This window comes from Protopterus annectens, chromosome 5.part0, assembly GCF_019279795.1.
Source record: "Protopterus annectens isolate FY-2018-M chromosome 5.part0, PAN1.0, whole genome shotgun sequence".
NCBI classification, from domain to species: Eukaryota; Metazoa; Chordata; order Ceratodontiformes; family Protopteridae; genus Protopterus; species Protopterus annectens.
In genome coordinates this window covers 1895881518-1895895623 of record NC_056735.1, presented here as the reverse complement: position 1 = coordinate 1895895623, position 14106 = coordinate 1895881518, and the positions used below count along the sequence as shown (strand labels likewise).

The window sequence follows — 14106 nt, the reverse complement described above, 5'->3', positions numbered from 1 at the left end:
ACTGGAGGAATCTAGTATAGTATGCCATTTCTGGTGTCTGGTTGCTGCTAAGAGGCAATAGTGGTTAGATACCTACATTGGCACAGTACCTCCTGACATGACTGGTAAGACTGTACAACTGGTAGACTCCCCTCAACATGCCTGCAGATGAGTAACAGGTCAACAATATCAACCACATAGGTAAGTAATGCCTGTGCTTATTGCCTGCTGGACAAGCCAGGCATTCAGCCATGTCAAGAACTCACACTATCCCTCTTCTTGACTTGCTTCCTCCATTATACATCACTCTCCATTCTTTCTTCTATGTCTAAACTTTCCCATCACCAAATGTCTATCCATTGTCCGCCTCACTATCTGCAAATACATTGCCCTTTTTATCTGTGATCTAGATTTTTTTAATGTCCTTGATACCTACTCTTCTCTTTTCCACCCAAGGCCATCCCCTCATTCCTTTACCTACCAACCACTCATTTGTGGAAATTACAAAAGGTCCTGTATCCCTTGAAAATCATCTCCCCCACCATTCATGTCTTACAGTTATTCTTTTGTTTCTCTCTGCCTGTCATCACTTTTTCTACGTTCCTATTTATCCCATTCCCTTCCCATATACATAATGAACACAGTTAACACTTTTCTTCTACCATTCCAGAAAAGACGTGATGGACCTAGTGGCCATAACTTTTTCATTAAAGCTGCATCCACTGAGATTCCACCAGATCTTTAGTAGGCAATGGATAATTCTCAGTTTTCAAAATGGTTCCCAATGGATTAGAAGACACTGTATATATCCATACAGCTGCTAACCTGAATATACAACCAGAATGGAGTAAATTACTGTACTGGCCAAATAAAGTTCTGCAGCTTTAATGAAAGATCTTCAAATGAAATGCATCTATAATTCAGTCAATGAGAAAGATATACACTGTTACTGTCAGATGAAATTTTGTATGACTGATGATTATGGCTAAGAAACCTGAAAGCACTATTCTGTGCCTGAAATGCAAAATAGCATAAATTACTCTAATCACATCTCCATATTTAGAGGAATATGGCATTTTGGCATGGTAGTATTATTAAAGACCTGCCTCTTCACACATTTCTGAAGCATTGTTTAGAAGTATTTGTATTCTTCTGGGGTAAATGACACATTTTATACGATATTATGAAAAATGGTTGCTTATAAATACTTCTTTCTACATGAACATGTTTATGCTAGCAATCCAAGCTCCTCATTGACTTCTCTGTTTACATTCACTGACATACTGCTCAAGTTTCCAAATTAAAATTCTGTCTCATATTAGGCTATAACAGAATAATGCTCCTCTGTCCCAATATAGTCTTTAAGACCTTAGAAAACAGCAATATGAATTCAAGGATCAGCTTGACTAAGTGGCCTTTTGCTAAAAACAAGATTTCCCTTAGGACAGGAAAGTTGGTACAATGGTTAAAATATTTGCTTTACGGACACAAGGTGCAGGGGTTGATTCCCATATGGCTTAATTGGCTAGGCTTAAAATGACCCACAAAAGGCAGTTAGCCTAATACTAATATACGAACCTATGAGAACCAGATGGTTAGGTAACAGCTACAAAAGAAGCAGTAGCTCATTTCTGTAGTCTTCATCCCAAAATAGCAAATTTAAAACAAGTTTGACAATGAAGATTAATATAAATACAATAACAATACTACTTACATTAGCTTTGTGGTTTGCAACTGGTTTATAATTGTGTGTGACAACACTAGACAGCTGCTGTGACAGTCTCATTGGTTTGATTGACTCTTCAATCTGCAATCTGAAAAATTAAAACATTCTTAGTTCACAACATTAAGCCTGACAGAACTTTCCAGTACTTTAAAACACAAAAAAGTTAACAAATATCTGCTCCAAGCAGTGAGCTAAGCACCACTTCCTGCTGCAATCATGTCAGTAGGAATCTATGATGGAAAGGGTCTATATTATAACTTTGATTAGAAGAGCGAACACTCTTTAATCAATAAAAATCGAAAGCACTAATTCCCAAACACTCAGAACAGTGATTTTTTTCCCCCAAGGAAACAAAATCGCTGCTCAGCAAAAAAAAAAAAAAAAAAAAAAAATCCAAACACAAAATAAAGTGGGGGGCTGTGCCCCCCCCCCTACTTAAATATACTAACTCCGAGATTGCACCACAGTGGAGGAAATGGCAGAGTCCCGAAAACGGGCCAGTGATTTTTTTTTCCCCCTGGGAAATAAATCGCTGTTCCATGTGTTCGGGATTTAGTGCTTTTGATTTTAAGGGGTCGATTAAAGAGCGTTCACTCTTTTAATTGTTCAAGGTTATAATATAGACCCGCTGGAAAGCTCCCTAGACTCTTTTACAGCTATTCAAAGTGACTGGACAAAAATATTACCCATATGTCATCTCAGGTGTAAAACAGCAATGAAAAGGCTTGGTATCCAGTTTACACTGCTTACATAAAGAAACTCAAATGCATCAATTCACAAGATATTACTCTTGCAAAACAGGGCTGGCCAAAACTTAACAAAATGAGCAGAACAAAAGAAAATGCAGTTGTCTAAGTAAACTTAAAATAACTGAAGATATTCTAATGATAACTATTGTAGTAGCCTTAGTTATATGGGTTATATTCTGCATAGGATGCAACAGCTGGACAGCTTCCATAGCTTCAGGGCACTTTTTCATATGCCCAAATTATCAGTCATAGTTCAAGCTGTGCTGACTAAAATGACAGGTTTAGATGCAAAGCCCCTCAGAGCTTGGATGCCAACAATGAGAGAAGAGGTTGAGTCCTGAAAGGATAATGCTAGGAACAATAAAATATAAATGTACACACCCTGGCATAAACAACAGACCAAAAAAACAAAGGGGAGGGAGTGGGTAGTGCAGCCGCAATCATTCAAACATCTACTGTTACAGTAAGTTTAGTTATACAACTGTACTATGTTCATCAAACTGATCACTGTTGCAGTAGCCTTAGCTGTACTGGTAGATTACCCTAGCTTACCACATTTGGCAGGTGTACGGAAAAGAGTCTAGTAGTCCTTGAAGAATGGTCCTATGTATAAAGATTATAGTGCTTTGTAAAAGTATGTACAATGGACCAAGTTGTTGCATCTAGAATACTTCTAGAATCCAACCCTTTTCGAAAAGCTATAGATGAAGCCAAGGCCCTGGTAGAGTAGGCCTTGATTTTGCCTGGAATAGTTTTGTTGTGGTAAGTATAGCAAAAGGCAACTACCTTAGACAACCATTTAGAGATCATATCTTTTGACAGAGGTTGCCCCTTCGTACCTTCATAAGAAACGAACAATTGATTCAAAGATTGAAAGATTTAGTTCTATCAAGATAGTACAAGAGTCATCAGTTGACATTCAAGGTATGGAGAATCCTCTCCCCCTCATTTTAGGTTTAGGAAAGAAAATGGGTTGATACATATTTTAGCTTAAAGTAAACTCGAACATCACATAAAAGAAGGCTTAGTTCTCAAAAACACTGTCTCTGTGGAGCATAAGATACCGTTGACTCACCATATGAGTTTGCAACTCAAATTGCTCTTAGCTTTGCAAGAAGGGAATCAAAAATGTTTTTCATGTTAAGAACCTTATGTCAGCCAGGTTAGCTAGTTCAAATGGGGCAACTGTTAGATTCTCTTACACAAAATTAAGATCCCAAGGGAGGGCCCTGCCGCTTACCCACAGACCTCTTATTCAAAACCCCTTTCAAAAACATTTTGACATGAGAATGCAGTGAAAGAGGAGGATCCATGGGCAGACATGCTGAAATGTCCAAATAATGAACCTTGATGGAGGTGTGAAAATGCCATATGATAGTAACTTGCATAAAAAATGTAAAATCAAGAGCAACTAGCCCTGTATGGGTGCTGTTATACAATTGGTACAAACTAGAAAACCTTTTCCATTTACTAATATATGATTTTGTAATAGCAGACTTTCTTGCCTCCATTGGTACTTGCTGCATGCCCTCAGTAAACAAGTTCCTAAAGGGAATTAAGACCCTATCATCCAGGCAGTTAGCTGAAGCTGACTGTGGTTGGGGTGCAAACACCCCTGTTTTTGTGCGAGTAAATCCAGGCTGTGAGGAAGCTTTTGGTAACCAACACTGGCCATTTTCAAAAGAAGGGAGAATCATGGTTGCCCGGGACAGAAGGGAGTCACTACAATGCTCCTGAGAGATTCCTTCTGAATCTTCAGAAGTACCCTAGATATCTGTGGAAATGATGGAAAAGCATACAGGAATTCCTGTCCAAGAAAAAGAAAAGACATCGGTCTTTCAGGCTTTCTTGCATGGAGTCCTGGAGAAGAATCTTGCCAGAAGATTGTTCAGAGAGGAGGCGAATAGGTCTACTTGAGGAACTCCCCAAACAAAGATGGACCAAATCTTGGAAGACTCCCTTATCTAGTTTCCGTTCACAAGGGTCTGCTCTTGTCCTGGTCAGATGGCCTGCTACACAATTTTGATCTGACAATGTAGGATAAGTGAGACTGTGATATGAAGCTATATATCCCATGCTAGCATGGCTAGTCTGTAAAGGGGTCGCAACCTGGTTCCCCCCTTGCTTGTTGATGTACCACATGACTGTGGTATTATCTATAACAACCTGAAGAGGTCCTGGGGAACAAAGATGATCCATAGAGTTGAGTGCATTGATCAGGGTAAGCATCTCTCCCTAGGTATCTCACAAATCTTATGCTTTTGTCCCTCCTGAAACTGCTCCTTAAGCAAAGTCTAAGGCATATGTGGTGACCAACAGTTTAGAAGAACAGGGAGGGAAAAGGGAAGACCCAGACTTAAGGATATTTGCTTTCTCTACCAAATAATTTATCTTCTGGAAAAAAAAAAAAAAAACAGAACTGTGATATGAAAAGACAAAGTATGTTGGTGCTGGGACCAAAGGGATTTAAGATACCACTGTGTGTTCCTCATTTGGAGTCTTGTCAGGGGTACACTGAGAATCGCATACAATGGATATAAAAATTTTACACACCCCTGTTAAAATGGCAGGTTTATGTGATATAAAAAAATGAGACCACAATAAATAATTTCAAAACTTTTCCAACCTTTAATTTGACCTATAACCTGTACAATTCAATTGAAAAACAAATCTGTTAGGGGAAAAATATAAAAAAATGTACAATACACTGGTTGCATAAGTGTGCACATCCTTAAACTAATACTTTGTTGTGTGTGCACACCCTTAAACTAATAGTTTTTTGAAGCACCTTTTGATTTAATTACAACACTCAGTCTTCTTGGGTACACACCTGTCATCAATTAATAAGACTCTAATTAACCCCGAATAAAGTTCAGCTGCCAAAGTAAAACCAACTAAGCGCTTTCACCAAGAAACATGACTTGGCTTCATCAGAGTCGCTCAATTATGATGCAACTTCCTTTATATACTGTAATTACTTAAGCAACTATTCATGATTTTGTTTGCATCAATGAAATTACCCTGACATAACTAAACTTAAAGGCATACTTCCCCTGAATATGTAATGTACATGTAAACCACAATAAGTACATTCAAGATAAAAATATTAGTAATGGTACTAATAATGAACATAATAACATAAAACATACTTAAAAATAAACTTAAAAATTCAAAACATAGTTGATCTGTTTGCTGCAGTCAGATAAGTGTTTTCACAGTACACTTAAAATTAAACCTCTGCTGCCCTTTGCTTCAAAATGGGACCTATTGAACAATAATCATTTAAACCTGGCTTGCAACAAACATTTAGTCTCAGTTGTCATTTAGTTTCTCTGGCTTCTAATTCATCAACCCTACCCCTAGAGTCACTCTGTACTCTATCAATGACAAAGAATAAAAATCGCTTGTAGTTGGGACATTCTAGAGTGTGAACATATAAAGCATTGTTCATTTTTTTATTTTTAATGTCTCTAAGGTATTCAGTAATGCGATCCCGTAGCCTTCTTTTGGTCTTGCCTACGTAGAAACTAGGGCATAAGCATGTAGCTAAATAAACCACCATAACGGTGTTACAGTTGCACCTGCCTGGGCACCCTATAGTACGTTCAAAACTTCCTATAAAGACATTCGTACCATCATTTATATTTTTATATGTCTTGCAAGCATCGCATTTGTACATCAATGACCTGTGCTTGCCTTGTTTTCTGTTGACACTTTCAAGAATATTCTTTATATTACGCCCTCTACTGTACACAACCTTAGGTTTATGCCCCAACTTTTCCTTCATTTCTTTGTCAAAATGAGTTTCCCATATATTATTAACACTTGATACCAAGTTTGATGTTTCTGTATTGTATTGTATTGTAATACCAGAACATTGGTGTCTAGCTTGGCTGTGTTGGTTCTATTAATATTTAGACCTGCTTTCAAAATAGGCTTAACTGTAGTATTTCTTTTAAGCATAACTTCTCTCTTCACTTTCAGCAGAAGACTTAAGGGGTAACCTCTATTTAGGAACATTCCAATTAATGTATAGATCTCTTTTTTAAATGTTTCATCGCTATTAATGAGCCTAGATAACCTGACCATTTGGCCTTTTATTATAGCTATGTCAAGAATCTACATGGCAACACCCAGATCTGCTCTGAGTTACAGCACAAAGGCACAAAAATTACAGAACCAACTGATATTCCCAACATCCTGGCAGATAGGTTCAGTGCTAACTTTACCCCCCTCTCACCCCCTAAAGGGCCCATATCTATACAGGAAGAATGCAGAGTCCCTGTAATCACAACTATGCAGGTAAAATCTGCACTCTCTAAAGCCAAAAACACAGCATCCATGGGACCGGACAACATCCCAGGCTGCATTTTACACGAACTTCAGAACAAACTGGCTCCCCACTTAAGCACCATGTTCAATAATAGCCTCACATTTGTGCCCAATGAATGGCGCACAGCAACAGTTATCCCACTCCACAAAGGGGGAGCCATCAATGATCCCAGGAACTATCGACCTATTAGCCTGACGAGCCTGGTCTGCAAGGCCATGGAATGTATCATCATGGAACTCATAAACAAAGACATTGGTAACCTCCAAACTCTGGATCCCACCCAGTTCGGGTTTGTGAAAGGCAGATCATGCCTCCTGAACCTGATCAACTTCTTTGAGGCGGTCACCAAAGCCATGGCTGAGGGTAAGGTGGTTCACAGATCCTATCTTGACCTCGCTAAGGCTTTCAACACCATCCCCCATTCTGGAATTATAGCTAAACTCACTAAACTATGCATAAATCCTTGTCACAAGATGGGTTGCCAACTGGCTCACTGACAGAAACCACACTATAAAAGTTGCAGACTTCAAATCTGATCTCAAACCAGTGACAAGTGGAGTACCACAGGGTTCCATCCTAGGACCTCTCCTGTTTGGTATCTACTTCTCTGAAGTATAGGCTAACACAGAAGGCCTCTGGCTAATGAAGTTTGCAGATGACTGCAAACTAGGAGTCATAGTCAAGTCCCCAAATTATGTGGACATCCTACAGAACGGCCTCACTGAGATAGATGCCTGGTGTCAGAGCCATGGCCTCAAGCTCAATGCCAAAAAGTGCAGTGTCATCCCCTTTGGTAAAAACTCTGTACCCATGAACTACCACATAGGCAGCAATCTACTTAACACCGAATGCGGGATAAGAGACCTTCGGACCCAGGTGGACAGTAGTCTCTCCTTTGATAGTCACATCGCCACAGTAGTCAGGAAGTCCTTCTACGTGGCACACCTCATCATAATAGGGTTCTGATCCAGGAAAAAAGAGGTAATTGTTCCCCTCTACTCGTCACTCATTAGACCCATTATAGAGTACAACGCCCTTTTGGAATGTACCTCACAAGACATCTGCAGCAGCTGGAAAGGCCACAGAAGTACCTCACAAAGAGGATTACTGGCCTCAAACAAATACCCTACACTGACCACCTCAAAAACTCCAGCTTTACTCCGTAGCATATCGCCTACTCTGAGGTGATCTCTGCCTAACATATAAAGCTATGTCAAACCCAGAGCTGTTGGACATGCTACACCTAAAGAAATCCCAATCCCTCCGAGCCACACGCTCTAGGGACCTAAACCTTGTCACCACAATAAACAGGACACGCTGGGGGGATAGATTCCTGTCCCAGAGACTTCCTATACTCTGGAATAAGCTACCCATCTACGTCAAGCAAAGTTCTTCATTAGCACTCTTCAAGAAAAATCTTGATGAGTGGATGGGAAATAGGAAATACACCCCGGGGGTCACTTCTGTGTCTCTGATGGACAGTGGCATAGGAAAATAACTTTCTTGGGTGGCCTAAGCTATGGAATCTTTGCTGGCTATGCTTACGTAGGCTCTTGGGCCGATAGCCTAGTACCTACCTATGAACCTATACCCTTCCTCTGATGGAAAGGGTGGCAACTGTTGTACTGCAGTAACATATTGGAATAGGTTTCCTTTCTGTGGATGCTACTGGCCAAGATGCCCCCATCAATGTCCTTAGTCAACTCAATATGTAAAAATTCTATCTTATCACAGTGCCATTTATATGTGAACTCAAGGAAAGTGGTTGTGCCGTTGAGGTATTTTACGAAGTCGTTCATCACATGTTCCTCTCCTCGCCATAAAATTAGTATGTCATCCAGAAACCTCACATACAACAATACATTGGTCATAAAGGCACAGAAAAAACATTTTCTCTCCCATTCTAGGAGAACCAGATAAGCAAAGCTAGGGGCACATTTGGTTCCCATAGCCACTCCTGCTTCCTGATGCTAGAATTCAACTTCAAAAATAAGAACGTTATTAGTCAAGACCACTTCCATAAGTCGAACTAATAAATTGACCTTGGATTGATCTATTGATTTGCTACCCCTCAAACTTACACAGCATTTGAAACTGATTTTTTCAACGAAAACGCTATTCCCAATCAAGGAATGTCATTAAAAATGCAAGTAAATCTGAAAAGCTGTGTAGAAAGTACAGAACACTTCAGCTAGACAATGCGTTTTTAAACAAATCAGTTGCTCTCAAACAAGTTCCCAAAGCTTACGAGTCTGGAAACAGCCTTTGGGGATTGAGGAGGGCTCGTCTGCTTTTCGAGAACTTGTGGCTTTATTTGACAAGACAGGCTTTGAAATGGACATTATCAGAAACAACAGTAAGTTGGCTCTTTTGCAAAATGAGATTTCAGTTTTAAATCAAAGTATTATTTCAGATTTACTTTTTGAGCAATACAAATTTAAGTATGAGAATGTTCTTAAAGACATTAATAACTTTGCAAAAGAGAACAGTTTGAGAAAGGAATGTAAGCTTGACAGAGACAGGGCTGACTATTCAAATAATCAAGCACATACAGGGAGAAAACAGCCCCAGGGAAATGTGTATGAGAATAGCCCTCAAAATAATGAAAATATTCAGAACAACAGTTCTGATGGTGAAAAGGGGGCTTGACAATAACAGGGGGAATAATGATTATTCTTTTCAGGAGGGTCAGCAACTAAGGATGTCCAAGGGACTGAAAAATCATGGGAAACGGACCCTCTGGCGCAGGAAGAACTACAATGTTCAGAGCAACAGGAACAGCAAATATTTCAACAGGGGACAACAGTTATTTAACACAACTGCTATGTCTGACCAAGATTCATTGAATGTAGTTGAAAATGATTGTTCTCATGTTGCAATGGAACTTAATATTTTGGAAAGTGATGGTTTTTATATTTACAATTACAGTGATGTCACTGTTAGTGAAGGACATTTCAACTTGTTTAAAAAAGGGATATTTTTATACCCAACTATAAGACTGACATTGCAAATGTTTTTGATTAACTTAAAACTGTATACTAGAACACTTAATCTCAGTTTATATTTCAAAAACAGTAATGCAGGCATGGACAAGAACTTGGTGGCCAAACGTAAGAGCACATTCACCACCCCCAGTCACCCACTTGTATTGTCCTTTGAGAAATTATATGAACAATTTAGAAAAATAGTCAAAGAGACCAAATATAACACTAACAATCTCACAAGAGATGAAGACATAATTTTTAATGAATTGGCAGGAAACAAGATGTATCGTGTAATGAAACTAGACAAGGGTGGGGAGGTCATTATGTCTCACATAAATTACAGTTCCAAAATGTTTGAAATATTGAATGACACCACAACTTATAGCAGGACTTCAAGAAATGTTGTTAATAGAGCTTATGCCAGGATTGATGTCTTTTTTATTTGATACTCTATTTCAAAATGAAGTAGAAATTGTGGAAATAAAATATTTAACAGTTCAGAAACCACGAACACCAGTAATCTTTGGAATACCAAAGATTCATAAAAATGTGCACAACCCTCCCCTTAGGCCAATAGTAGCAGCCCGAGGTTCTAAAACTGAACCAATAGCAGCATATATAGATAAATGGGCAAGTTTGGTGGTAAGTGAGGCACAGCAAATACTCAAAAACTCATGGCACTGTTTGGAATTATTTAGACAAATAAATACAGAGAACTTGGATTTTTGTTTCAAAACTGTGGACATGGTCAACTTGTTCTCAGTAATCTCCCACAATGAAGGGTTAGACTTCTTCAGGGAAAGTTTAATGGGTAGCAAATCAATACATCAATCCAAGGTCAATTTATTAGTTGGACTCATGGAAGTGGCCTTGACTAACAACTTTATGATTTTTGAAGTTGAATTCTATCATCAGGAAGCAGGAGTGGCTATGGGGGCCAAATGTGCCCCTAGCTTTGCGAATCTGGTTCTCCTAGAATGGGAGAGAAGATATGTTTTTCCTCTGCCTTTATGGCCAATGTATTGGTGTATGTGAGTTTTCTGGAAGTCATACTAATTTTATGGCGAAGAGAGCAACGTGATGAACGACTTTGTAAAATACATCAACGGCACAACCACTTTCCTTGAGTTCACATATAAATGGCACTGTGATAAGATAGACATTTTACATATTGAGTTGACTAAGACATTGCTGGGGGCACCTTGGCCAGTAGCATCCACAGAAAGGAATCATTCCAATATGTTACTGCACTACAACAGTTGCCACCCCTTCCATCAGAGGAAGGGTATAATAAAAGGCCAAACGGTCAAGTTATCTAGGCTCATTAGTAGCGATGAAACATTTAAAAAAGAGATCTATACATTAATTGGAATAGTCCTAAATACAGGCTACCCCTTAAGTCTTCTGCTGAAAGTGAAGAGAGAAGTTATGCTTAAAAGAAATACTGCATTTAAGCCTATTTTGAAAGCAGGTCTAAATATTAATAGAACCAACACGGCTAAGCTAGATACCAATGTTCTGGTATTACAATACAATACAGAAACATCAAACTTGGTATCAAGTGTTAATAATATATGGGAAACTCATTTTGACAAAGAAATGAAGGAAAAGTTGGGGCATAAACCTAAGGTTGTGTACAGTAGAGGGCGTAATATAAAGAATATTTTTGAAAGTGTCAACAGAAAAGGCAAGCACAGGTCATTGATATACAAATGTGGTGCTTGCAAGACGTGTAAAAATATAAATGATGGTACGAATGTCTTTATAGGAAGTTTTGAACGTACTATAGGATGCCTGGGCAGGTATAACTGCAATACCACTATGGTGGTTTATTTAGCTACATGCTTATCATGCCCTGGTTTCTACGTAGGCTACGGGATCGCCTTACTGAGCACCTTAGAGACATTAAAAATGAAAAAATGAACAATGCGTTATATGTTCAATCTCCAGAATGTCCCAACTACGAGATTTTTATTCTTTGTCATTGATAGAGTACAGAGTGACTCAAGGGGTGGGGATGATGAATTAGAATTAGAAGCCAGAGAAACTAAATGGCAACTGAGACTAAATGCTTGTTGCAAGCCAGGTTTAAATGATTATTGCTCAATAGGTCCCTTTTAGAAGCAAAGGGCAGCAGAGGTTTAATTTTAAGTGTAGTGTGAAAACACTTATCTGACTGCAACAAATAGATCAACTAGGTTTTGAATTTTTAAGTTTATTTTTTAAGTATATTTTATATTATTATGTTCATTATTAGTCTATTACTAATATTTTTATCTTGAATGTACTTATTATTGTGGTTTATGTGTACATCACATATTCAGGGGAAGTATGCCTTTAAGTTTAGTCAGGGCAATTTCATTGATGCATACAAAATCATGAATAGTTGCTTATCGAGCGACTCAGAGGAAGAAAGATTCATGTTTCTTGGCTAAAGCGCTTAGTTGGTTTTACTTTGACAGTGTTTAATGTTAAATAAACTAGTGTTTCACACAAATACTGCCTTGGTGGTTCGCTTTTTTAATTTTTATTACTGTTTACAAGTTTTTGAGCCATTTGGCTTGTTTTTTGTAAAAGTTGAGCTGTCCTAGTAAGATTTTCCTGAAATTTACTCAGTTGCCTGCTACAGCAAAAGCCATGGTTCACAGAGAGCTTTACAAAGCATCAAAGGGGATCTTATTGTTGAAAGGTATTAGTCAGGAAAAGGGTACAAAAACATTTCCACAGCATTGGATATACCATGGAACAGAGGGAAGACAATCATCAAAAAATGGAGAAAATATGGGACAACAGTGACATTGCAAAGAACTGGACATCCCTCCAAAATTAATGAAAAGACTATGAAAACTAGTCAAGGAGGCTGCCAAGAGACCTACAGCAACACTGATGGAGCTGCAGGAATTTCTGGAAAGTACTTGTTGTGTACTACATGTGACAACAATCTCCTGTATTCTCCATATGTCTGGACTATGGGGTAGGGTTGCAAGACGGAAGCTTTTTCTTACACAGAAAAACATCCAGGCCCAGCTAAAATTTGCAAAGCAATACATCAAATCTCCCAAAAGCATGTGGGAAAATGTGCTATAGTCTGATGAACTTTTGGCCACAATTCCAAAAGGTACGTTTGGCGCAAAAACAACACTTCTCATGACCAAAAGAACACCATCCCCAGGAGAAGCATGGTGGTGGCAGTATCAAGTTTTTGGAGTTGCTTTTCTTCAGCTGGAACTGGGGCTTTAGTCAAGGTGGAGGGAATTATGAGCAGTTCCAAATACCAGTTACTTTTCACCAAAACCTTCAGTTGTCTGCGAGAAAGCTGAAGATGAAGAGGAATTTAACCTTTCAGCGCAACAATGACCCCAAGCATACATCCAAATCAACAAAAGAATGGCTTCACCAGAGGAAAATTAAAGTTTTGGAATGGCTCAGCCAGAGCAGACTTAAATCCAGTAGAAAATCTGTGGGGTGACCTGAAGAGGGCTGTGCACAAGAGATGCCCTCTCGATCTGACAGATTTGGAGCGCTTTTGCAAGGAAGAGTGGGCAAATATTGCCAAGTCAAGATGTGCCATGCTGACAGACTCCTAACCACGAAGACTGAATGTTGTAATTAAATCAAAAGGAGCTTCAACAAAGTATTAGTTTAAGGGTGTGCACATACAACAAAGTATTAGTTTAAGGGTTCATAGGTAGGTACTAGGCTATCGGCCCAAGGGCCTTTGTAAGTCTAGCTAACAAGGTTCCCTGGCTTACGCCACCCAAGAAAGTTATCTTCCTGTGCCACTGTCGAGCAGACACACAGAAGTGATCCTCGGGGTGTATTTCCTATTTCCCATCCACTCATCAAGATTTTTCTTGAAGAGTGCTAATGAAGAACTTTGCTTGACATAGATGGGTAGCCTGTTCCGGAGTATGGGAATTTCTCTGGGATAGGAATCTATCCCTACAGCATGTCCTGTTTATTGTGGTGACAAGGTTTAGGTCCCTAGAGCGTGTAGCTCGGAGGGATTGGGATTTCTTTAGGTGTAGCATGTCCAACAGCTCTGAGTTTGACACAGCTTTATATGTTAGGCAGAGATCACCTCAGAGTAGGCGATATGCTACGGAGTAAAGCTGGAGTTTTTTGAGACAGTCAGTGTAGGGCACTTGTTTGAGTCCAGTAATCCTCTTTGTGAGGTACTTCTGTGGCCTTTCCAGCTGCTGCAGATGTCTTGTGATGTACATTCCAAAAGGGGCGTTGTACTCTATAATGGGTCTAATGAGTGTCGAGTAGAGGGGAACGAAGACCTCTTTTTTCCTGGATGAGAACCCTTTTATGATGAGGTGTGCCACGTAG

At 39.1% G+C, this 14106-nt stretch overlaps 1 protein-coding gene across 1 annotated transcript in view; it reads right to left on the bottom strand.

The window, feature by feature from the left end:
* Window positions 1-14106, bottom strand: part of GTF2F2 (general transcription factor IIF subunit 2) — a 2274453-nt gene that overhangs the window by 443991 nt on the left and 1816356 nt on the right. Inside the window, exon 8 of the mRNA XM_044071713.1 lies at window positions 1694-1793. Within this exon, the coding sequence (XP_043927648.1) occupies window positions 1694-1793 (100 nt within the window). The remainder of the gene's footprint in view (window positions 1-1693; window positions 1794-14106) is intronic.